Below are 14,434 nucleotides of genomic sequence, written 5' to 3'. Positions count from 1 at the left end.
ATTGGCCTTGTTTTGTAGGCTGCGAGCTGCAAATAGACCCTTCTGCACTTTTTGCTGACAGAATGGTGTGTGGTTTTAAAGCAATGGTGATAAAGCAATCCAAACTTTTAGCAAAATGCAGTGTAGAAGCTGTTACAGAGGGACAGTCCACCCTGAAATCAAACATACACATTTTCCCTCCTACCTGTAGTGCTATTATCCATCTAGATAGTTTTCTTGTGAGTAACAGAGATATTGGCTGTAGAGATGTCTGCCCTCTGTCAAATTAGGGCTGCAACTAATGATTATTTTAACTGATGATTAATCTGTATTTCTCAATTATTTGTCTATTAGTTGTTTGGTCTATAAAATTGGTGGTGCGTGGTGACAAATGTCGATCAGGGTTTCTAGCAGTCCAAGATGACATCCTATTTTGATCAGCTGCCTGATAGTGAAATTTTACAGTAGTGATGTCCTGGTCATGTTTACTGTGTATGAGAGTTTTGCCACCTGTTAGCCACCCAGCCCCCCATTCACAGATATACTCATGCATGGATGGGGGTGTTATGTACTCCTGCAGTGGTCCAGTGGCCCTGGCCTTATTAACAACTATTTTCTCTTCTCTTTCCTTTTTTCTCTTCTCTCTTTTTAAAATTGTTTACAAATTTACTTTTTTTAAACTCTTTTTTCATCTCTTTTTATTTGTACATTTATTCATTTTAATTGAGAACACTTCTATTTTTTCTCCTTTTCTTTTGTCTCTTTGCTACAATTTACTTTGAGTCCACTGTCAAGTTCCATTGTCAGTTTCATTGTCATTTTCGTTTATATACCTTTACAGCTATCTTTGGTTAGCTGTACTACCAACCAGGTTACCCTTTGCTGAGGGTGTCTGTGGGCTGGGGGGTGGTCAGGGGGATTAAGGTCCTGGGCTGGGAAGGAAAACTGTAAAAAACTGAAAATGCCTTGTGTGCTATTTCTCTGTACTGTACAATGTTCTGCTATATTCTCTTTAATAAAGTGGTGTTTAAACAAACTAAAGCTGATTAATCGATTAGCATAATAATTGATAATCAACTTGATAACTGATTAATTGCTCTATCTCAAATATAATGGAACTAGATGTAGGAGCTATGTCCTTTCTTCTGAATTACACTCATTAACCATATCACCATCCAGAAGAAAGCATGCATCTACTCATGGATGAGAGGTTACAGCTCAGCTAAGGACTCATTCATGTTCACAGCCTACACTGTCACAAGCATGAGCCTCTTATCCATGCACAGATGTATGCTTCCTTTTGTGCAGTAATATGGTTGGTACATGTAGTTCAGTAGAAAGAAAACAGTTCCTACATGAAAGTGCTCACAAGGTCTGTGGATTATCTTGAATAACCAGGCCATCGTATCTGGAAAGAGCCATCACTGTTGAGTTTTTCTAATGGTTTTTCTTGCCGTTTTGAGCACCACAAGCCGAGAGCCATCTAGTTCCATTATAATGGAGAAAAGCCAGACATCAGGTAACTGCAGATATCTTGAAAACTCTGCAACTCACACCACAACTATCTGGATAGATAAATAGTACGACATGTAAACTACATTTGCTGTATTTCTGATTCTGGGTGAACTGACAGACAATTAGAGACATTAGAGGAGTCAGGAAGCAGACAGGTATTATCCTGCCTGTCAGGTGGTGTGCGGGGGTTTGAGGTGGTCTAGGGGTTGTGGATCTCTGGATACTGTAATACTTTGACACCTGGAATGGTAGGTTCAATATATGACATGACACATAATACACGACATATTGTTTCTGTGAAGGTGGACACTGTAAATACAGGTGATGGGAAAGAGGAACTGAAACTTGCTGAGGAAGAAAATAAGTGAAACCTTGAATATCATGCATATAACATGGACCTACTCATGAGACAAGGGAAGGGGGTCAAGATGCTGGGGACGTATGGGAAAAGAAAAGAGATCAAAAAGTCCTTACAAAAAGCCGTACATCCCCTGATCCGTCAGAGGAGCGGAGGGCGAGCCTGGGAGAGTTTGGTGAAACAAAGAATTTGGAACTGAAATAAAAGCAGATCAGCACTCTGGGGTCGAGTGCCCTTTTTTCACACTTACATCTCTAATGAGGGAGAGTTTTTCTTTCCACACAGATATGTGCAACAAAAAAGATGAATTTGTTGTAATGTCAAAAGCAAAAGTTCACTGTAAAGCTGTAGCATGCAAAATATGTTACATAATTGAACGTGATGTATTCACTTAAGTATGTGGCTGTGCTGTCATTGTGCAGCTTCTTTTTCCAAAACAAAGGGAAGCAGATTCAGGGTTGATATAGAAATACAAAGAATGCCACCCAAGCACTGGTTCAGCATGTTTGAAGCCGACCACATGCTCACGCCTCAAAGCTCACATTACCACAGAGAAGAAAAAGAATTGCACAACCCTTGTCAGTAGTGGGATCAGAGTATAGAAAGAATTACCTGATCTGTTGATGAAGAAGCCGTCAAACACCACAAAGTTATTTACCTGGGCATAATGAAAAGACAAAAAAAATAAAATTGTTTTAGATTGGTTTTTACAGTAATATACCCTCAGTTTATTATCAGTTTGTGTCTGTGTGTTCAGCCACATCCCCCCTTCGTTTTAGTGATGTTAGGATGTTTTAGGAAGTATATAATTCAAACAAACAGGAAAGCCATTAGCCCCTTCAGAGACACACTTGTTACATGCCAGGGCCCTTATCTGATCGTTCCTTTTTAGAGACTTCAAAATCCAGTCTTGATCATTGGGAGCTGTATATGTACCCAAAAATAATCTAAGCTCAAAGGTCTGCATTCTAGCTTTTGGATTTTTTTTGACTCAAGAGTATTCAGTCATAGCTAACTCAATGTGGACCACCAGAAGGCCTTCACTGAGACTGAGCAGATACTGCTTGTTCTTGTTAGAGATGTCTCAATCAAGTATTTTTGGCCCAGATTCCTTTAATATTGGGTAGCAGCCAATACAGACTCCAATACATAATGTAAGTGCTGATTAGGGATGAACCATTTTGAAAAAATACCTAATTGTGATTATTTTGATTGATATTGGAATCACAATATGTTTTGCAATGCTAATATTTACATAATTATTCTTATTTTGATTTAAAAACAGGTAAAATGTGTATGGTGTGATTTTTTTTTTTTACAGGAATCTGTAACAAAAAAAAAGATGTTTTTTTCAAGTCTGTAGAATCTGATGTGCAGGACAGGACATCTCAGCCTCATTTTTACACACACACTTTGCCTTTAACAAATATTGCAGCTCCTGCGATTTGAAAATTGCAGAAAGCCATATTGCAATTTCGATAAAAGTTCGATTAATTGTGCAGCCCTAGTGTTGATTAAAAATGCTTCTAACACATTGAAGTAACAGCTGTGGCAACTAACTCAGGGAGAATGTGACGCCTCAAACTGTTTCATCACAAATCAGCTGATGTTTTAACTGGAGAAGACGTCTCACTAACAACACCATCTAACATCACATCTTTTGTTGCCAGGTTCAAAGCACTGCTTCAAGGCAAACAAAACATTTCCTCCAATATGTGATATTTTCATGCTGTTGTTGAAAGTTTGTAGTTTTCGTTAAAAAATGGATAATGAGATACATCAGACCGGCACATATGGGTACTTTGCCAAAAACGGCAAGCCATATCTCTTTTTGGGGGATAGAAAACCAAAGATCCTACAGACAGACAGACGTGTTAGGATTAGAGATGATCATGATTATTTGATGATTGATTAATTGGTCGTGAAGAATTTGGTTGATCAAATAAAATTTAATCAATCTACAATCAAATAAGGATCTGAAATATAACAGATTATTTTTACATTGTGTCTACATGTACCAGCAAGTTAAATTTTAGACTTTTTAATGCCAGCGTTTAATTAAATTCAAGGCCATTTTGTAGTAAAACTAAACTTTGAATGTGAAAATATAGACATCTTCTGAGTAAATACATAGTCATTTCAAAATTGTACGCAAACCAAAATGACAATAGTTGGTCGAGTCAAAGGAAATCCTTCCAAACACATTTATTAACAAAACCTGAAAAAACCTCTCACGTGACATGAGGCACTGAAATTCAACTATTACAGCTGTAGTGAATTTTAGACCATCAGAGCATTTAATCAATAAATATTTCATTCAATTTTATTTGCATAGTGTATAATCATAACAAAGATATCTCGTCTAGAACATACTCTTTATAAACCAGCTTGTTCCCATCAAGACCAAGTACTGTGGTGACTGTAGCCAGAAAAAATTTAAGGCCTTCCCAAACAGAATTTAAGACTATTTAATATTCTGTAAGACTTTTTATTAGTTAATGTGAATTTAAGAAATTTTAAGACTTTTTAAGGACCTGTGGCCACCCTGTTTTATAATCCTATATATAGGATATCCAATATTTAAGTACATGTGTTTAATTTGTCAGCCTTTATGTCTTTATATGTTTCACAGGCTATCCAATGCTGTCAGAGAATAAGCACTATGTTGCTGTGGAAATAAAGCTTTGATTGAGGAGGTAAAACACATTTGGTATTGTTTATTTTCAGTTTTTTAACAACTTAAGCACTGAATTGATTGTTAATGTTACTGATGATCAATTAAACAAAGTGTGTGCAAATTGCAACCCTAGTTTGTATGCATTCAGGTCATGTTACGTTAAACAAATCTGTCTGTCTAATAATTATTTTGTGGCTTTGCTTGAACCCAAGTGTTTTGATACCTTAATGAACTGATCAGTCAGCCATCATGCTGCTTCAGTATTCCCCCTCAAAGTGGATAAATGAGCCAAAAGTGACTAACTAGTGATTCTATTAAATTACCAGGTATCTTTAGGCAGTCTGTACATTCTGTAAAAACAGACTAACTGTTAAAGACAAGTGTTGAAGCTATTAGTTACAGTCGACAGTCTGATGCTGCTGTATTGTAACATTAATGACTGAACTCCAGCATCAGCAGTAACTGTCACTGGCATCATTTAGCTAATAACCACACTCATAGTAAATATTCATGTATCTTCTTTGTAATATGGTTATTAATACAGTTTCTAGTTCCTTATTTGGCATCACTTTAAATGACAACTTAACTATATATTGTAATCAACAATGAATTTACAGGTTCAGATATTCTTATTGCTCTTATTCTGGGATCCCTTTCCTTTCCAGGAAGGTTGGCAAACCAAAGATCCAGAGGGGTGTATTACGAAGCGAGATTAATGGGTTAGCGAGCAATGTTGAGTCTAAAGCCAGGGTTTTCAGTGTCATGAAGGTGGCTCTCTTTTAACCTGGCTAGATCACCATGGTAACTTATACTAAACTCATAACCTGGTCAGGAGCAGGTTATGTTCAGAGTTTCAGATTAAACTGTCTGTAAAAAGCGCCATTTGATGATACAGAGTCATTTTTCCCATTTGCTCCAGATCATATCAACACTTTAAATTGACATGGTATATAATCCACACACTAAAATAATGATGAAACAACTACTACTACTACTACAACAAATACTTTTTACTGTTATCTGTTTTGCCTTGGTGATATTGCAGTTCAGATCACTGATTAGAAAATTCATCATCATTTATCACAGGCACTCTTAAATCAGTTACACTTATTTTACGTTGGTTTGGTCAAAAACTTCAGTGATGTCCACGTCTCTGTCATCATAGGACAGTGTCAGACAGACTTCATCATGTTTAAATCTGCTGTATGGAGTTTTATTTTTTAATGTGCAGTTTTCATGTTAGAATAAACGGCAGCATTAAGACCGCATTTAGTCGATCAGTAATTTTCTGACAACATTCTTCCTCTCCTGCTGTATTTGCAGCAACAGTGTTGCTTTTTGCTGTAATGTATTCAGCTTGATAATTTTTACTTAAGTAAGTGGCTCGCGATCGCTTCATTTCATGTGGGAGAAGAGTCAAATGACGCAACAAACGCCCCTTTTATGTGAGCGCGCACAGAGTCTGAAGACAAAAGTCTAAGATAACAAAGCAGTTTGATAACCACCGTCGTGATACCCGTTATCTCTGACTGGGGTTTTAGGTTTTGTCGAGCCAGCTCATGCAAAGAAAGCCTGGCTGTGTTGAGCTCCCTTCGTAGTACAGCCCTCTGGTGGATTTGTATGTTTACTTGTTTTACAACCTGCCACACAGCAGCTTTTTAGCATTTCCTGTTTCTCCCATTATCTGAACGTGTGATCTTCCCCCCACAAGGGGGAGCAGTCTTGGCGACTGGGTCTTAATGACATATTGCCACTCTGATGTATAATGAGCTGTTGATTGTATGGAAATGATGTAATGCTAACAACACTGAGGTGCATTGTACTGGCATTGACTTCCCCTTTTTATCATTGTACTTGAATACGAATGCATTTAGGGCTGGGCAATATCTCAAAAAAGAAAACTTTTGCCATACAATATAATCTCTAGTCTCATATCATGATATTGATTATAGTATTGTTTTCTTTTCAGATTTTAAAGGTTGCACTACAGTAAAGTGATGTCATTTTTTATTCTAGCTGTTCTCTTATTTGCCTTTATCCACTTAGTCATTATATTCACATTACAGATGATTATTGATCAAAAATCTCACAGTGTTAACGGTTTGTGAAAACATCAGTAGTCATCCCTACAATACTGTTGGAATATCAATAAATATTTATGAGGTATTTGCTCAAAAACTATTGTGATATTAAACACCAAATAATCAAACAGAATCCTTAAAAATAGCCAGAATCAAAGAGAAAGAGGAAGAAGGCTAAGAGTCTAAATATAACCAGAATAAGTGGAACAATCACACTGAAAGTCACATGAAAGAAAATGTCTGATAAAAGCAGGTGTTATTTTCTTTGCCTCCCCTGAGAAAAACTAATATTTCCTAGAAATTTCATTTGTAGAACTAGAAGTCCGACAGTTTAGTTTCAGTACAGTGGACAGAAGGGAACTATCCGTTGACATAGATAAGGGTGATAGTGAAGTACAGACTGTACCTGAGGAACACTCTGTGTCAGGCAGTAATGCTTTGCCAGGAAAGACAGGAATTTGGGTGAAGGTCTGTCGTAAGCCATCAGAACTGGCTCTAAATTCTTGTGCTGCAGTAGAAAAATGAGAAAACATTCAGTCAGTGATAAACAGCACAAAGCAATGAACTGTGGGCAGCAGCTGTACTGCAGAACTTTCAAGGATTAGATGAACTCAAGAGACTCAGACTGAATTACTTTCACACCTGCACACAGCTGGCAAATCAGTGTGTCATATCGGATCATTAAAATAAACAGTTATGGTGAGTTTTAAACCAAAAATATTTTTCAGTATTTTGTCATATCATCAAGAATTGTGTTATCCCGGAAAAACCTGAAATATCATGATATTATTTTGGGATCATATCTCCCACCCCTATTTTGAAGTGCTACAAAAAATGTATCACCCAATTCCACCACCAGAGGGAGTTTTGGATGACATTAGATGACCCAGCAACCACTTCATTTGAAGCATACTGAGACCTTTAATCTACAACAGTAATTCCTAAATAGTTCAGACACTGTGCAAAACACGTGTAAAAACAGAATGCAATCATTCACAAATGAACTATGCTTACAGTACAAATAATGGTTTTATGAAGTGAAACATGTTTTGCAAATCAGTGAACCTCACCCCATCCTTGCTTGTGATTAACTGAGCCTTTTGAGGATGTCAGCTGTTGCCAATTAACCCATTTATCTGTGGAATGTTCCAAACTGGTCTTTTTCCACAACTTTCCCAGTTTTTTGTTACGACTGTCCTCGCCTGTTTTAAAGGTGTTGTTGGCATCAACAAAGTTGATAATGTAAAACATTACATATACAGTATTGTCTTGTACCGTCTTCATTTGAGTTTATGACAAACAGGATAAACAAATGATCACATTCTGTATCACAGTAATGTTTTACACAGTGTCTCAACTTTTCAGATATCAGAGTTATAGATGAAAGGCTTCAGAATGCTTCAAATCAAGTGCTTGCTGGACCATCTAATGGCATCCAAAAAGTCCCTCTGGTGGTGGAATCTGGTGAGGGTACTTCTTTGTATCTTTTCTCTGGGTTAATTTGGGGTGAGCTCAACAACTATTTTGTTTTAAAATGCAACAAGAGACACATCGCCTCTGGAGCATCATCTTTATCATTCATGTTGTGTGTCTGTGTTCTGTGTTTACTGCATATACAGCTTGTTGGTACCAGTTTAAGGATAAATAGTAAACATACAGGGAAAAAGTGCTTGATCGTTTTTATGGAACAAGCTTGACTGACTTTGTGCCAGGTGTGTGCGCATGTGGTTATAAACAGGAGGCTGACTAGTGAGGTAATTGGTTGCTTTCAGATTGGGTCAGACAGGCTCTCTATAAATGGAACCAAGCTGACATCCTGCCATACCAGCATAAGGAAATTTGCCTCATTTTTGAGATTAGATGATAAATACTGCATAATTTTTATTTGCTGATGACTGCTCCGTACCTTAACAATTCAATCTAATGATCACAAGTAAAAGATTTTGCTATTGTGTTCTTCATTCAACTTCTGTCACTCCATGTGTGCCATGTCTTTGAGGAGACTGTCTGATGGTTTGTGCCATTAGGGCAGAAACATACTTGCTTTTAACTACGCGTTCGCATACGCACCCCTAAGCATCCCTACACTTGGTTGCCTTGCGTATCCTGCGTCCATTTGGAGCAATGGTTGTATGCGTCCTTAGAAATTAACGCTACGCAAACGCAAGAAGAGTTAGCATCCTGGAAAAGACTTTCTGCCAGAAATCCTTTTGCCAGAAAGTCCTTCTAACACAGGGTTAATGGTCTATTTTTAACTTAAAACAATATCTTTTTCCTAAACCTAACCAAGTAGTTTTGTTGTTGAAACCTGTGTTGACACCACAATCTCCTGGGTATTAGTCTGTGTGAAATTAATCCACCACAAGCTGCTACTAATGTGGACTTTGTCGCTCTTGATATTGTTACGTACCTACAGCCTTTCTGCCAGAAAGTAGAAAGTCCCAAAGGCTAATTTCTCCCATGTGCCATTATCCCCATTTGTCTTTTGCCTCCATAACACAAGGGTTTTCACCCTGTCCTTGAGTGTGGTCATTTGGAACAGCTAGAACACTTTTGCCTTTAGATGTGTCATGGTACTGATAAATCATGATTTATCAGACATGAGGATGAGATAATTGAAATTGATGGCCATTATAACAACCTACAGAAATGTTACAATATCCAGGTGACTCAACAGATTAGATAGAGCTGGACATAAAAAGCAGTCAGTACTGGCATCAAAACTCCAGTATTGGTCGGCATATAATTAAGGATATCATCAAAAGAAAACTTTCACATGTATATTTACAGTGGGTATAATACTTCTGGAACCAACCACCATTTATGACTCTATCAGGCAATCTGTGTTTCATCACAACATTTGTCTTGGCAATGAATCAAGCCCACTCACTACTCCTGTTTTAAGCTGTAAAGGTAACTGGGAGGTGTAACAACACACACCCAGTCTGGTCTAGAGAAATTTTCCCCAGTGAGAGGAATGCTTCACCTGCAGCATGAAATCAAACAACTCCAGCCCATAGCCATGTCGCTGCAAGTTCTCTGCTATGTAGAAATCCAAAACACACAGTGGCTCTGCCTCTATGTGCACACCCTGCAGGTCCTGAAAAGGAAATATACAACAAGCATAAACAGACATCAAATCAATGAAATTACAGCTGATCTGAAAAGACAGGAATAAGGAAAAATAATAACAGGTAACTCACAAGTAGAAACAGCTTCTTGTAGCCGACTTTGAGAAATCCCACGATCACACCACGTCCTCTGTGTGTAGGGGAAAGGGGGGGGGGGGTCAGTTTGGTTGGGTTGGGTTGGAGAGGGGTGCAGAGAGAAGTGCAGTGTATAAGGCTCTCAACCTAGTTTCCTATTTTGTGATTTGAGGCGAGCTGCTGTCATGAGCATTAAGCACAGTGTCTCATATATCTCAACAGTACAGTACATGCTTTGTGACCACAGTATGACTCAGTATGACTGGTGGTGAGCTGAGCAGGTCGGCAGACAAACAGTGGAAAATGTGTGTGTATTATGAGTGAAAGCTGAGGGAAGGGAGTGAGATGTACCCGTTGCTCTCTCCGTCCTTCAGCAGGTAGAGCTGATGCCTCTGAGACTGCAACTTGGAAGCACTTGTTATAGGAGCTGTGAGCTGTTGGGCCTGTGGAAAGCAAGAAAAACACTGTTCAACATGTAGAAACACTAAATATCACAAAGGTACAGGTGCCATTTCTAACTTTAAGTACTAGTCCTGATGAGTTTTGGGGCAGAAACAATATTTCTAATAATATCTTACTTGGGGGATATCAAAGTCAAAGTTAAGCATTAAATTTAATTCTTGACTCTAGGATAGTAGTCTGGTAGGAGCCTGGTTGGTATCCAGGGACTGATTAAGACTACAATAAGCAGTTGAAAACTTCACAAAAATCTAGCAAGTGGACCTTCAGTTAAGAATATCTGTCAAACTATAGACCTATTTTTCTACTAAACCATTTTTCCATTATCCAAAGATTTGTCAAATGTTATCTAAACACAAGCAGACATACAAGAACTTTGTGCTAGCTTTTTCTCATTCAGACTGAGGAGACATTTGCATTAATTTTCCTTACAGCTTTATTCAGGCATGACAGGACATTTAGTGAAACAACTGCACAACATTTGACTGGTTTCCTTGTAGCCCAGATGCAGTTTGTAAAGCAGTTTGCGGGATAGTCATTAATTCATCTATGCAGATGACATGAATGAAAAATCCAGGAAAAGACTGGTCAGGTTATTACTGTGGTTTTTTTTTAACCTCTTCTGCTCCAGTCACACTGCAAGGGGATATTAATAGTCTAATGTGAGAAGAATCACCTCGACTTGAAATATGTTCTCTCACTCCCTGTCATAGCTCACTGATTTTAGATCCTCTGTGCATAAGAAATATGATATGATTGAGATAATAAATTGTTCAGATCAGGTATTTTTGGCTAAGCTGTAAGTCCTTTTATATTGGTTGTGTGCCAACAAAGAGTCTGATTTGATACTTACATAACATTGATTAAATATGTATTTGACACATTACAACAGCGACACTAAATCTGCCACAATTTATTTTTTACAAGCTACTTGATCCAAATAATGAAGTTCAATGTGAATCCATCGACTGGCTGGTGAATAGATCACTTTGTTGGAAATACAGAAACACTCAGTCCACTCTGATCTGAATGGTGTTACAGAGCAGAGCTTCTTGCCTCACAAATGGTCTTTGGATGCACACAAACCATCAACAGACAAGTTTTAACCTTTATTATGACAGCTAATATAACCTGTGGTCGCTGCACTTTTTAGCACTGGCTAAAAATGAGAGGCTGCTATCAGAGGTACATTGCTGATTATCACACTATTATGTTCTGTGATACTGCATCAGTTCTCAAAAACAGTTTTATGATTTTATGATATGTGAAAAGATTTGTGGCAGAAGTTAATTCTGTGTTGTATTTAAACCCTGATTGTTAGATAGTAGTGTTGTCATCTATCTTCACTGTTCTGATTGCAGACAAAAGAAAACTTTTTAAATTCAGAATTTACACATATGGTGGTGTGTTCTTTATACTGTGACACTTCTCCTAAAATTCATTAAAAAAAAATGTAATATATAACTCGCTTACAATCTCACAATATATTGATTGTAACTAGGGTTGCAAATTGTAAACTCTTTTCTTAATCAATCATTGGGATAATTAATGATCACTTAATCGATTAATCATACTTACATACTTAAGTTTTATTTCCACGGCAATATGTTAGATGTTCTCTGACAGCGTTACATACACAGGTGCTAACTAGAACCATACAGCATTTTTCACCTTGTCCCCTTAGGAGAACCATTTTTGGTTCCTGTTAGAACTTTTTATAGTTAAGTTCACTTGGGACCCTTTCAGAGACTTTTGCCTAGAGCAAAATAGAAATGGTTATACCGAGAACCATCTGCAGTGAGAGGTTCTACAACAAACCCTTTTTATGATGCAATGGTTCCAATTAGAACTCTCTCTGAAGGTTCTATCCAGACCCATTCTACGTTTCTAAGGGTGCTATCTAGAATCCAACCAGGGAGTTCTACTGAGAACCTTTTAATATTCCAAGGGATTTATCTAGAACCAATCCAGGAGTTCTAACAAGAACCTTTTTTTATGCTATGAGTTTTCTCTATGACACACCCAGGGAGGTTCTACCAAGAACCTTTTTATATTCCAAAGGTTTTATCTAGAACACATTCAGGAAGTTCTACTGAGAACCTTCTTATATTTTGAAGGTTTTATCTAGAACACAGTCATGAAGTTATACCAAGAACCTTTTTATATTCCAAGGGTTTTATCCAGAATCACCCCAGGGAATTCTATTGAGAATTGTTTTACATTATGGTATGGTAAGAACCCTTGACAATCCCTTTCTTTAAACAAGGGTTCCTCTGAAGCAATGTGTTCTGAGTAGAACCACAGCCCTTTAGGAAGAACCCTTTTGGAACCCTTCTTTCTAAGAGTATAGCCTATGAAACATATACAGTGGTATATATTTCAGATGCCAACTTAATAGTAGATCGATTAAACTTTACATGATCGATCAAATTCTTCACTGATTTATTGTTATCATCCCTAATCGTAACTCCCGTATTTGTGACTTATCATATCACCGGATTGTTGCCAATACACCTGTCATTGGTAAAAGACAATGAAATGTTAGCATCAAAATCTATGCAAATTTAAAAAGGAAGAGGTTTCTGTTAAAGTGTCTAGTGTCTATACATAACCTCATCACACATGCTTACACAAATACAAGTATACTCCCACAGAGACTCACCTTTGCTGAGGCTCTCCCAAGTTCATCAATAACTGTGGCTATGTGGGCTTGGAGATCTGGCCTGCAAACAGACACAACAGAGTAGAATATGGTTGGATGACTGGTGGCTGACGAGGCCACACAGAGAGGAGAAGGACCGGCATGCAGCCTGTGGATGCTCCACCTCTTTCCTTCTCACAGTACAACATGCAGGACTGTAGATGGCCCATGGGCGTGGATGTATCCGTCTGTGTCTGTGTGATAACTGTTTTCAATAGAGGATTGAGCCTTTGAGTATTTGTCTGTTTCTCTGCTTAATGCCCTCATTGTGTAAAAAACACACCCTGAAGTCACTGTCTCAATATTGTCCTGTTATCTTTTTTTTACAAAGACAAAACAAATGTGATGCACAATGCAAACATTTCATCAAAACAACATGTGAGCACCAGTTAACATGTCCGCTTAAATGGACAAATTTTCGAATGGAGTTTGCCGTACCCTAGAGAAGGTACTGTAATGTTGTGTTGGTAGGTAACGTTTCAATGTAGCTAACAGTATAACAAATAACAAAGAGAAAATGAAAATGTTTTCAAACTTACCTTCCTGCTGATTTACGACCTGCAACAAGGGTCTGGTCCAAGATGGAGACCCTCTCAGAGAACAGTTGGTTAATATCAAAAGGAAATTCCATAATATCTCTCAGACAGATTAGACTAGCTGGACAGTTCCAATACCACACGCTGATACAGACAATCTCACAGGCAGAGCTCAAGCAGGTGCTTAGCTAACTGTTAGCGGGCTAGCTAAACGGGGCTCTTCTCACCCACCAAGCTGACTCGTTAACACAGGAACAACAGTTTAGCTAGCTTCTAGCAGCCCGGATACAACATTACACCGACAGAATGTGACTGACACTAAATAATACTCTGTGTGAGCTGCATGAACAGGCACCTTGTATTTACATTGTCACTGCAGCTCCATTGTGTCGCTGGTTGTGAGTCACTCCCCGGCAACATGAACCGTAATGCATGTAAAAGACGGCGTCAAATAAACACTGAGCTCAACACTGAACATTGTATATCTTTCATTTCAAGATAAATGAGTATTTCTGAAAATGTATCTGAGTAAGACAAAAACCTGAACAAGTCTTGGACAATAATTACTTCGTTAGCCAACTTTTACTCCTTCCTTTAATTTTACGTTTTTAAGGAGCATTTTGTCTTACCTTTACGGTAAAATGGATGAAGGACGCTTGATTTACAGCTTTGCGCACCAAACAAGCAGAAGTGGGCCAACTACTACTACCACTACCCCCTCACCACTAATGCTAACACTAATACTAATAATTAATAATAATTTGTCACTGGTGGTAAGAATTTTATGGCACAGAATTACACCAAAATGTACAGTCAAATATCATTACCATATTTAAAAAGGTGGCATCAACACAGTGAAAACATTATTACATGACACATTAATTTTATATAAAATGTACTAGTGTTTATTTACATTATATGT

The 14,434-nt window shown here is 37.8% G+C and overlaps 1 protein-coding gene across 5 annotated transcripts in view; it reads right to left on the bottom strand.

Annotated features, from left to right (window-relative positions):
* Positions 1-13,810, bottom strand: part of atat1 (alpha tubulin acetyltransferase 1) — a 32,089-nt gene extending 18,279 nt beyond the window's left edge. For 3 of the 5 annotated variants that reach the window (XM_084739067.1, XM_084739068.1, XM_084739069.1), the window contains exons 1-8: positions 13,516-13,810; positions 12,938-12,998; positions 10,168-10,259; positions 9,814-9,871; positions 9,597-9,710; positions 7,017-7,118; positions 2,465-2,510; positions 1,969-2,014 (exon numbers count right to left, since the gene is read on the bottom strand). In XM_084739067.1, coding sequence (XP_084595193.1) covers positions 1,969-2,014; positions 2,465-2,510; positions 7,017-7,118; positions 9,597-9,710; positions 9,814-9,871; positions 10,168-10,259; positions 12,938-12,998; positions 13,516-13,607 — 611 coding nt within the window. In that variant the 5' untranslated portion in view covers positions 13,608-13,810. The remainder of the gene's footprint in view (positions 1-1,968; positions 2,015-2,464; positions 2,511-7,016; positions 7,119-9,596; positions 9,711-9,813; positions 9,872-10,167; positions 10,260-12,937; positions 12,999-13,515) is intronic. The other 2 variants (XM_084739065.1, XM_084739066.1) reach the window with 1 other exon arrangement.
* Between the last annotated feature and the right edge of the window lie 624 nt (positions 13,811-14,434).

The sequence above is a fragment of the Lutjanus erythropterus genome, chromosome 16 (assembly GCF_056507025.1).
Source record: "Lutjanus erythropterus isolate fLutEry1 chromosome 16, fLutEry1.hap2, whole genome shotgun sequence".
NCBI lineage: Eukaryota > Metazoa > Chordata > Actinopteri > Lutjaniformes > Lutjanidae > Lutjanus > Lutjanus erythropterus.
The sequence above is the reverse complement of the archived record's forward strand: the minus strand, read 5'-3'. Positions and strand labels throughout refer to the sequence as shown.